Here is a 12,250-nt window from a genome sequence, read left to right as displayed (position 1 = left end):
GGGTTATGGTGAAGCATCTGCTACAAAGAAATTCACTGGATTGTCATAGTCAGGACTCGGCAGTCTTTTTATATGTGATGATTACGGAATGAGTGTACTTGTGTTTTGTCTCTCAGCGCTGACTGTTGCTAGTCTTGTGGTATAGCGGTACAAGTTTGGGCCATGTTCGTTTCCAAACAGGGTGCCGTATCAGGTGCGCGACAATATGTGGGGTTGTGTGATGCTATGTTCCGCGTGTTTCTGTGTATTCCGTGTGATTTCCGATCTCTGTGTAGTTGAAATTATCACTTGTTAAGCCGTTGTTGTTTCCAACAGGCTTGTGGTTATGTCCGAGTTCACTCTGTCAATAGTCACCTCGGTTTAGTGGCCAATTGTGTCTCGGTTCTGTGAAATTAAGACTCTAGGACTCTTAAAAGGTATGTCATTTATAACATTCGAAAAAGGGATCATTATAAATCGCCTATTTCGTACAAACTTTGTATCACTTTCTACGTGTATTTTATATGTCCCTTGTTTCAGCTGGTCAAGCAACATTTTGTTAGCTATATATACGAAAAATCGGTTGCGTTCGCACCTACTGGTCAGGCCGGAGTTATATTTTGCCTTTGTCGTAAGTCCACCTTACGTTTTCTAGCCGCCTTGTAACTATTTCGGTGATCGGGCTGTGATTTGCTGCATTAAGCTTGTCTTCACATATTGTGGCAGGATTATGCCCAAACATTTTTTTAACTAAGAAGGACCGTCAGATCGCCATTCTATGCGTAACTCGTCAAGTATTAAAAAAAACTGTTTAAACTCTCGAAGCGTGTACTTTAAGTCTGCGTGTATGTATCTAGCTGGAAAAAGGAAGGCTAATTTTTTTGGTAGTTCAAACTTTTGCCATGTTTCCCCATTTGATATCGTTCCAAAAAGTCACCGTAGCTATCTGCTGCAACCAAGTAGACCTTATATATGTTACTCCCTATACTTTTGACAAACATTGCATGGTTCGACTCGATTCTTCGAATCTTTTCTGATCGTAGGTTAATGAATAGTAATCTTGATTCGGCGCCACCTAGCATTATGATAGGCTGAGTATGATTTATGCGCCCGCTGCATAAAATCGTATCAGAGATTAGGTGGAACAGTTACTACTTTTTCCCTGTATACCAGACCATTATTTATTAGTTCATCGGGGCTTCGTCAAAGGGTTTTTAGCGTAACTTTTTTTATTGAACAGTCAATTTTGGTAGATAGCTTTGATTAACAAATCCATTACGTAACAGTGTAATACGTCCGAGTTAATAAGTCTATTATTTGATCCGAAACGCTGCTATTAGTGTCGATGTTTATTCGGTTTTATATGTAAACTCCAGACGCGCTCACTTATAAAGTTCAACAACAAAGAATGTCCACTTAATCAGATTGCAAAGTGAGTTGACTTTCTAGAATAAATTTCACTGCTATGTCGTATAGACGCATGCATTGGATACGTTTAAAAGGTGAATCTACAAGTTTTTCATATACGCTTTTTACTAATCTGCAATCCGTGTGCACTGTCGCTTTGTTCATGATATATGATTTGTATATGCATGTTATCAAGACGTCTAGACAGTTTTCTTTATTACTGCATAATTTCTATCAATCGTATTCTATCAACCGTTTTGTAGTAGTACATATTATAGCCCGAAGTTAATTGCGTTTCTATATAATTAGCTTCTCTTCATCTGCAGTGCTTATGTCGAACGATAGGCTGGGATTAAATGAAAAACCTTATTACTTTTTTTACATTTTTGGCATCGATTTCATTTCCTCAGGATCTGCTTTCAGTATCGTTTCGCTGATAACGTGACCAAATAATTTAACTTCTGCAATTCTAGGCGAAGCTTGTATTTGTTGTTATGGGGTGCTACATTATGTGCCCTTTCTAATAAAGTCTGTGGAGTTCAATAATGGTTTTCAACATGTTTTTCTTTTCGCACAAAAACATCATCCGCAACTAGAACTATTTTTTTGAGTTCATCCTAAGGCTGAACCTGACGTCTCTGGTATACTTACAGGGCCGAAGCTACTTCTTGGGAAACTCTATGATATTGGTATCGCCCTGTAAAAGTCTAGAAAGATGTATGGCTATGACACTCCGAAATTCAGCATCATTTTACAGAATCCATTCCTAGTGTCTAGTACTAACAACATTTTTGCTTCGGTGAGACGATGCGAGGTATCATTGCGCATGGGCGTTAGGTATTTAGGTCTTTGAATGATCTGATTAAATGCATTCGAGTATAAAAAGATTCGCAGTTTGCATCCAAGTTAATGAACGGCTATGAAGTTGAAATCCTTTTCACCAAATTAATTACTTTTTGAATGGATCCTTGGCACTTTAGATCATTGACACAATTCTCTATGACCTCCGTTAGTGTTACTGGCATGGTACGAAGACATTGTTGCACGGGTTTTGCTCCATCTATAACATGGATTTCTATTAGGTGTAGCAACTTGCTCAGGCCTTTGAAGATGTTTTTGCATTCATCTACCTCGAGTTAATCTTTGTCTTTCTCTATCAGTAAATGGGTTTCCAGATTTCGTTCGGCATAGTAATTAGATTCAAGACGAGACATGCGTGTCAATTACTTGAAATTTCACAATTCGTTTTGCCTCGGCAGTTTTGGTTTTAGGCGTTGCCTTTCAGTTGTCGTACATTTTTAGCGCGGCTGTTTTTATCATACAGTCCGTGTTTAATGGAATAGATTCAGATAAACTCAGTTGTTCCAAGTTTCAAGGTCGATTGCACAACACTAAGGAGAGATATTTTCCAACGGTTTTTTGCTTATAGAAGCGACATTACTTTGCTTCACACTGGTACTTTACAGGTTGATAAAGATATATGAAAATTTCTTCGAACCGTTAACAAATGATGTAATATAGTTGAGAGGATCAATGCTTTTTTGCTGCTGCAGCAGTTTCTTTACCATCTCGGTAGTAAACAAGTCTTGTTGCCACAGATTAGTGCTTTCTCGTAAAGATCTGGAATATATATTATTTTCTGTATGTCATAAAAGATTTTACGATTTTCTAGACGTTCTTTATAATATTGAGGTCTGCCGAATTAGCAAACCACAGCAACATCTAAGCATTATTAATAATGAATAGCCTAGGGATAGTCCAATACCAGTGACAAAGCACCCCAATGTGCATGAAAACGTAGTCACCGCCAGGAAACCACTCCTGTACCTTAGGGGAATCTTGTTCTTGATAGTGTCTGTATATTTTTGATGCTTTAATACTCCTTGGACAAAATGTACCATCGCAGAGTGTTTGACAGAAGTCATAGACCGCATCATAACTTTTGATGAATGTTTGATTTTTGGCATAACGCAGTTTTGTGCATAATGTGTGTTTCTAAAGGATTTCAAAATAAGATTAGACGTTTTGTGGTTTTCAATGGTTTATTTTTTGATTTGGTTTATCCAATAAAATCGGACTCGTTTTATTCGAACATTCAACTGAGGTTTTTTGGCAAGTCTCGTACCCTTGAATTTAGTTTCTTTAGTCGGCGGCGGATTTTCACTACAGCGACTCTAAAGTCTTTTAATCTGTTCTGAGAAACACCATACGAGAAGAACCATTTTAGTTCGTAAATAAACATAAGATCTCTTTTCCGCCTCATAATACCCTTCTTCCGGTTCGTATTACAGATTTTACGCGGCGCTAGCAAGAGACTTTCCTTTAGAATATTATTTCAGCAATTTCGCATTACGTACACTTATCATGACAGAGCAATTTGCTAATCAGTATCGTATGTTCCTCAGTGACATTTTTTCCTTTTCGCTTTTCTGCACCTTCTATACGGCAACACAAAACATCATCAGAGAACACCTAAACCAGTCAAGGTTACCTAAACAACCACCATTTAGTTGTTCAACGCTGACAACAGCCGCGTAAGATGATGAGATGCGGCGGCTGTATATGGTAGGAGATATTAGCACAAAATCTGAAAACTGGACTCGCTGAGATCCCATTACAGCGAGCAATCACGCGTGCGTTTGGTAAAATAGCTTTTGTTAGTTTTACATATCACATCGCTTGTCAGCCGTTTGAAAATATTTGCCGGTCTTTTTATCGACACGCAAGGCGTCGAAGTGAAATAGTTAATGCCGCTTTCATAGATTAAAAAAAAAGTTCAAAATATCTCGCGATACGCAGCTTTGAAACTTGAAACTATTTTATTGGGTTTATTTCAATCTATTTGATTGAACACGGACTGTATAAACAGTTCCTTCGACACATTAAGAGGAATGCGCCTTCTTATTCTGTAAAACGTAAGAAAGACAGGTCGCGATACGACTGGAGCATGGACATCTCTGAGGTTTATTGAGCCGACTGTTGTTATCCTGATCATCTATATATGCGTGTGCTGGCAAATAATTTGTCTCGAAACAATCATCTTTTAATAATTGCACTGCCAGCTGTGCCTGAATTATTCTAGTGGATGTATTAATTTAGGTCTGCATCCACAGTAGATATTGAACCTGCTTTGTTTATTATCTTTGTTGGATCGCTGATAACAGTAAAATAATTGCTAAAAATCAGCCTTTAAGTGTTGCCCTCTTCTACGTGGTATGCGTTGGGAGCAGTTTCACTCTAATTTTGATGCCGAAACCCTGGAACCCAGCATCTTGCAACGAGTTGCTGTCAAGAACCTATTGCGCATGCGCTGGTTGGTCGGCCTATTCTACTGTGATTAAAGTAGGATGACTTATCGGATTAACTGCTGGATTGTAATGGATGCGCTCGGCGTTTTATGCTATACTGAAGCTGTCGATGACATAGAAGCGGTCAAAAAACAATAAAATTATAATCAGTAGCTCAATGAAGCTTGAATCATACGGAGATCCAGACCGTAAATATTACGGAAGTGCACGTTGTCATCGAAAACGTGGACAAACGGACCGGTGTGGTTCATCTCATTGAAAACTAAAATTTTATTGGAAATAGTCGTCAAACTATCTAATTGTGGGCTACCCACAATGAAACGTTCAATCGAAACGTCAATCGAAATTCGGCTGAGTGCACTTTGGTTGCGTTTATCTACGACAGAACACATATTTTCAACTGAAAGTGAATGGCTATGGAATGCTACGCTGTAAGCTCTGACGTACGAATTGTGTGTATGTGTATCCTGCGAGATATGAAAAAACGAAAAGTCGGCGGGCTGAGAAGTCTGGCTAAAGGGGCGCCCAAACAGTCAACGAAAATATGAATAAATATTGAATGAAATGTACTGCCAGGTTAAATGGAATAAAAAGAATGTAGTCGGGATGATATATTAAGCTTCCTAAATTTGAAAATGCTAATCAATCATTTCTTGGAGAAAACAAGTTTCGTCGGTTGAAACGATCGATTGGTCATTGAAAAAGACAAACTACCGTCGTTGAGCAGTGCCTATAACAAGGTATATTGTGGCAGGCAGTTGTTACTAAGCAATCTACGTGCTTCTCCTGAAATCATCACATGTTATCTGTGCTTATGGTTATATAGGTGAATATAAACAGACGCGTGCATAGGAGCATTAATGTGTGCAGATTTATGAATATCATTGCGACAGCTATCGAACCATGTCCTCTAGTTGCCAAGTTTGTTAATCCCGTTATCTTATCGGCTCGTTAACTGTGAAAGTTAATGTAAGTATATTTCACCAATACTGATATGCTCTTGCACGTAATGCACACAGGAGACACAATTGCAAAACTACTACTTCGAGACAGGCCACATTCATATAATCTTGTACCGAATCACATACTTTTGACCACATGCACAAAATCACATAGATTTTGATACAGATATCATGCGGCAAACATGTCTGCAAGAATGTCGTTTAGAAGGTTACGCCGACTTCACGGGAATACAGCATGATCTCACCAAACTTCCATCTATGAAGTGCTTTGCAGTCATAAGGCTTCCTCAAGGAATCATTGACGATTGCAGTTATGCGGTTTCTTGGTCACCAGAACTACTTCTCTAAGCAGTTTTTCTTTGGGCTCGACCGCGGGCTCGCTCCAAATTGTAGAACACCCATTAAATCACGATCGTCCGTGTACCTTATTAGAGACCTGAAATCATTACCTATTACATAAAAAACCACCATGAAGCTGAGAGATCTTCACAAGTACCAGCTGGGCGTTTTTTTTTTTTACTTTTATACCATACACTGCTTCAGCGCTTTAAATTTATTCCGGGAAGATGGACCTAAAGTATTCTTGCCAATTGCTTAAACGAGTCAGCTATAACACGCAACCTCAGGGACTACCTGTAGTAAATAGTGTACATTTTAAATGTACGCAGATCTTTAGTTAGTTTGCTTTATATAGGCACAAATTCGCCACAGATGAAGGAAGTCCGTTATAGAATCCCGTTAATTTGAATTTACCTAGGAACATGGTGCCATTAACTGTTTCAACGACGAGGGTCAAATAAAATAATTTTTGCGTACCTAGCCATTTACATGATCATAACTTTTGCTCGGAGCCAGAAAGTACCAGGAAAGTACTCGCAGCTGCTTTTAAATAAAACTGCTTACCTGGATTGGCGATCGGCAGTTGATATAGCCATTATAAGCTGGCAGTCTTTTGTCATAGTGAATAAAGTTCAAATTAGCTTAATATCTAATAAATTCAGAGTTTTTTCGCGTTTTTCATCTTCAAGAAAAGGACTGTATTGAGGTTGTGTTTATAAGAAAATGCTTGGATGACATTCAAACTATTTGCTTTTATATAACCGAAATTTAATCGATCTAAATTATTGTTTTCCAGGGGCATACTAAAATTCACTGTAGAAGCCTCTTTTAACTGAAAGATTGGGTTGTTAATTGGGATTTGGCGGTTTGCGTATATAAGATCCGTAAACTTTAAAACAGTATATTTATTAAAAATCACGAGACTTTGTGAACTTTTAAGATCAGGCTTTATTTTAAAGTAAAATAAATGACAATGATTTCGTTAATTTTTGTTAATTTCGCACAGGCTTAGTTTTCGGGCCAATTAAAAATAACCATAGTTTGAAAATTAAAAGATTTAAATCAAGCCATAGACACAAAATTTGTACTTCTATATCAAGGAAACGGTATATTCCATTAAATTTGTTGTTATAGTAAGCCTTAAATTCTCAAGTCACTTCTACAAGTTAGACGGGGAAGTTGAACTAGAGATATAAACTGAATTGATGGTTAGATTAATAGCTACGTAAAAAATACGGCAGATGCGAGCGACTACTGATTGAGTATAGGACCGATATTATTTATGATACTGTAAATAAAATCTATATCGTCGCTTGACTAAGCCAGCAGGACATTGTCTGCTATTTCCATCGCCTGCGCATATTGAATGGCGGCATATAACCTACGCAGTCGTTCTAGTCGTTCATTATGAGAGATATGACGTACCGTCGTACGCCTTATCTCTCGTAACGCCCGTTTAGCAGACCGATTTCCCCTAACAGTGTCGAATTTCAACAACAACGTGCACTAGTATAAACTAGTTAGAAAATATTCAACAATTTTGAACCAAGCAGTTAGGGCTGAACATTGATTTGTACACGTACGTTATTGCCGGCAACAAAATGTATTGGAATTTCTCTTTCTATATTTATTGTTATAAAAATAATACTGTAATCGTGTTTCCATTAACTTAAATTAATACGCGCAACTTGCTGTTGAATTATCGATACAGCTTCATTTGAATGAATATGTAGCTAACTTTTAAGAAATTTACCTCAAGCGTTCGCTCCGATTGTTTTTACAAAGAGTGCCAAGAACGAATTCGTCAAAAAAAAAACGGTTGTTTTCTACGCTCACCGTATACGAGATTTCCTCAGGAGTACTTGAGTATTTTGCACTCACCGTTTTTTCCTTGACAAGAAATTAACCAATTATTACTTGACTACAGATGTTGTCAAATAAAGCAATTCAAAGTTCGCGCGCTGTGAGAGTAGCGCCGATGAGTCCACTGGGTCGCCTGTCGAAACAGTTGTTTCTTTTTTGTTTGTATTTCAGTTAAGGCTGCTAAACCGATGACATTACTAATAGCAGCCAGTCCTCTGGGAGCGTAAGTGCGTGATGATCATGTGAAGGATCGTAAGCTGTGAGTGGTTTCGATTTAAAGTTGCCTATATCCATCTTTTGAGTCGTTGTCTGCTTCTTGTTGCTCCGGGATACGGCACCGACAGACTGCCAATTGCAGTCCCGCAACAATACAGGAGAGAAGAGACGGACTGGTGTGTTGGGTTTTCTGGGTTGTACTGGTGAACCAAGCAAGCGGTGAAGTCGCCGGTCGTTCCGAGTTTTTTACGCGAAAGGCGTGTTGGGTTGAGAAATCAACAACAAAATTTGCAGTCTCTGTCACACTCCTATCGCTATCTCTTAGTTGCCTGACTGTTAAGTAGAGTCTTCCAAGAGTCTAAGCATTGGTCAATTTGCAAGGTGCCGAAGGATTTCTCGCGAAGGGAGTTTTCAAAGACCACCGCAGATTCGTGCGGGCACAATTTCTGGCTGGCCTCGTAAGTAACACCGTTATCAATTGTGTGTGTTTTGTCGTGTAAGGTTTTACTCATAAGTTTCTTATTATTATTGTTAGCCTGACAGTAATCTAGTTGTAAGTCACATTGTCTAAGTGTTCATCGAGCATTATGTATAGATTACGAAGTATTTATATTGCCCCATCTAACTTTTCCGGCCTCTGCAATTACCTTATCTATGGGTGAAATTATGTGGTAACATAGGTGCTATTAGAGCGTTGGGGTCTGCAGTGACGGCTTCAGAAGGAACATAGAGAGTAAAGAAAGTACTTTTATTTTTTATGTTCCCTTGTGTGATTTCATTGTAGTTATCTAGGGTATATGGAAAAGGCATAACTGCAAGTGGTAGCCTTGTTTGTTTGGTCAAGCTGGCCCAAATAAAGCAGTACCAATAATAAGCCGAACAGCCACAGATTATCGGACTAACACCTTGAGCAGTAAAAAGTATGATGACAGACAGCAATAGAACTCAGCTTCAGCAGTAATTTTACTAGCGAATAGCATCCGATACGCAGTGCAACCGTTTCGGATTTTGTTCATGGACTATCGTCTGGAGTGCTACTCTAGTTTATAGTTGTTGAAGGTGTACTCTAGGGGAGAAGAACTGCAGATATTGATGGCAAAGATAAGAACATTAGCAAATGTAAGGATAATAGCGACAGTAGCAACAATCTGCCACTGCTTCATGTGACAGGCATGCGCCCGTCCGTGCGATTTGGTCCGTTTCGGTTGTTTGCTAATACGTCTATCTTTTTTCTGTACATCGAAGTCCCATCTAATAATCTCATACACTGACTGACAACGTTGTCGTCATTGACCATCGGTCGCCTTCTTATTGAATCACTTTGGCACACTGACTGGCTGGCCAACTAACGGGAGAAATCAGTTCAGCTCAGAATAGTGTGGTACGGAGACGGTGGGCGTATTACGCGCCGACGTTGCCTTTTTTGCCGTGTCTACTATCGTAGCTCATGTTGTATGTTTATGACACAGTTCGCAGTTTCTACGTAAAAATACCGTAGGAGTCTTAGCTACAGCACAAATTGCCGGCTTTGTAGCCAGTCCCGTTGTTGACGCTTCTTGGCGTTTGCTCCACTGCCCCGACTATTTCCTCGTTGTCGCTATAGTTTCGGTCGCTGTCCTTTCCTTCAAGACTCATACGACACTTGCGTGTATCCAAAGGCAACGCTTTAGTTTAAAAAAATGGGACTAAAGTCCCGCCACTGGCATCATCTAGTACTTTTTGGACGATAGTACCGATTTTCTGTTAACGACCAATGATTCAAGTTGTAACACTTGGTTAGGGTGCCAGAGTACATGCAGCAGCGCTTGTCAGATGCATGTATATGAAAATCGTGTAGAATGGCTTCTAAATACCGAATTTCTTTAAAGCGAAATTGAAGTGTACTTGTAACATACCGTGCAGTGCCTAGATGTTTCTACCTCCTTAAGGTGCAGTGATTGGTTATCAAAGCCGGCTGCGTCGAAATCTGCGCTCCGACTGAGATATGGGAGCAGACGAGGAATCGGTTAGTTCTTGTTTGTTGGTCCTGTTTTATTCACACGCATTGCATATCAATGCTTTATAGGGTCGCCCTTAAAATTGCTAACGTGTCACAAAATTTTTCTTTACAGTCTTTGTGATCGGTGAAGATGACTTGGTAACTGGATTTCGTGACTCAAATAAGCTCATCCTAACAGGATTATGGCGTATTTTGTTTATACTGTTTGCTTGTGGCTTTGGGCATCTACTAGATAAACAAAGAAGTTAATGACGACAATAACAATAAAAAATATTAATGAATCTTAAATATAATTCACTAATTTTTCAAACACGTCAAGCGTGATCCATATGAACTCCGTAAAACATTTCGGAGAAAATAAAAGCTAGACAGGTTTGAAATGTCTACTTCGTTGTATTCTAGTAGCCTCCATTTATACTTTTTATGACTGAGATTTCTGTATGTGCAATGAAAATTAAAAAAATAGGCTTCACTCAGATATGTAGTTTGTATTTGGCTTTCCGTTCTCACCACAAAGTCTGTTTGACTTCGTCCAAATTTATTTATATGTTAAAATCATATAAAATCAAATTTTATAATAATAATAATCCAGTTTAGAACATGATTTAGATGTGCACGTTCCTACATGACGTTTATATATGTCTAATTTTCAATGGTCGTGTTTGTAAGGTCTACATAAGGATTCCATTATATTTTCAAAATATAAAGATGTTGAATTTACATGGACGATTTAATAGTACATACATTATCAAATTAATTCGAATCAAACAAGAACATGAGCGAAAGCCTAATGAATGATGCAGCAGTAAAGTGGCCGCTCTGCACAAGCAGGACGAGCGCTGTACTGCAAACGCTTAGTTACTGTGTCCTTCCACAAGTTTCTGAGTTGCACGGTAACTATACTTATCTATTTTACACAATATTACTGTAAATGGTCACATAAAATAAAATCAATTTGTGATCAAGTACTGAACGCATTTATTTTCGACGGCCGAGTCCATAAAGAACGAAGTTGCCTTTTTTTAGTAAATGTACGTTTCTCGTGTACTCGTAATCAGTTCCTTTAATTTTACACGCCTTGTTATGGGAAGTTTCGATTTACTAAAATCTGCCTTACTATACATATTTTCAGACTAAAGCTGTGTGCATCGCCGAGCAGTCAAGAACTGACTGTTGGTGCCCAATAATTTCGAGATATTCGCTTAATATAAACGGTGCTGTTGCAGTTTAGTGATGAGGCTTAAGTAAGCGCAGAAGAACGTTTTCTTACCATTTGTTGGGTCTGTTTTAAACAATGTAAGGGCTATAAATGAGTAATTCAGCATAAAGTATTTGTATCTTTTATCTACTTCAACAAGCATCACCTGGTGACTGAAATAGCAGACTAATCGGTATGCAATATATGTACATATTAAAGAGTGCCTTTATTTGCATTAACACGGCGAGTATGTTCAAGATGTGGACCTTGTGATCTGCCTCATTAGCTGCATTTTTTTAAGGAAAGAGATTTCCAATGGCAAATGATTATGAGGTGAATAGACACAGAATGAGAGATACTATGAAAAAGCATATTTAAATATCTACTTGAAGTCAAAATATTTATCCTAGCAAAACACTTCATTTTAGAAAAGCGGTTTAATTATATCGCTTGTGTATATAAAAACTTCAGGGATGTTTTTGTTATTGTTATTTTTTAAATATAATTATATGTGATTATATTTATGGGTTTGCGCAGATCATGACAGACACTCCGTTGTGCGTAAATGTTTACGCCACGTCATGCACCACAGAGAATCTATCGCGACATGACATGCTCGCATGGGTTAATGACTGCCTGAAGACACATTACACAAAGATTGAGGAGCTATGCTCAGGCGCTGCATACTGTCAGTTCATGGATATGCTCTTTGCGGGCTGTGTTCAACTTAAGAAAGTTAAGTTTAAGACGAACCTCGAGCACGAATATATTCAAAACTTCAAAATTCTTCAGGCTGCTTTTAAACGTGTCGGAGTGGATAAAAACATACCCGTTGACCGCCTTGTGAAAGGACGTTTTCAGGTAAGTTAACATGTGGTTATAAAAAGTTGTTTTCAAGCTCACCGGTTTCGGAATGCAGTAGTTTTTTGTAAATATTTGATATATTTTCCAAATAATTTGATGACAGGTTATTTATTTT

At 38.4% G+C, this 12,250-nt stretch overlaps 1 protein-coding gene across 8 annotated transcripts in view; it reads left to right on the top strand.

Annotated features, from left to right (window-relative positions):
• Positions 1–217: 217 nt before the first annotated feature.
• LOC111244122 (microtubule-associated protein RP/EB family member 1-like) overlaps positions 218–12,250 on the top strand; it is a 25,416-nt gene continuing 13,383 nt past the window's right edge. The window contains exons 1-5 of one of the 8 annotated variants that reach the window (XM_022790809.2): positions 218–416; positions 8,030–8,532; positions 10,186–10,211; positions 11,206–11,317; positions 11,809–12,132. In XM_022790809.2, coding sequence (XP_022646544.1) covers positions 11,812–12,132 — 321 coding nt within the window. In that variant the 5' untranslated portion in view covers positions 218–416; positions 8,030–8,532; positions 10,186–10,211; positions 11,206–11,317; positions 11,809–11,811. Of the gene's footprint in view, positions 417–8,029; positions 8,533–9,266; positions 10,080–10,185; positions 10,212–11,205; positions 11,318–11,808; positions 12,133–12,250 lie in introns of those variants that run through there. The other 7 variants (XM_022790810.2, XM_086979472.1, XM_086979473.1 and 4 more) reach the window with 7 other exon arrangements.

The sequence above is a fragment of the Varroa destructor genome, unplaced genomic scaffold (assembly GCF_002443255.2).
Source record: "Varroa destructor unplaced genomic scaffold, Vdes_3.0 BEIS01000002.1, whole genome shotgun sequence".
Taxonomy (NCBI): domain Eukaryota; kingdom Metazoa; phylum Arthropoda; class Arachnida; order Mesostigmata; family Varroidae; genus Varroa; species Varroa destructor.
This window is presented reverse-complemented; position numbering and strand designations above follow the sequence as displayed.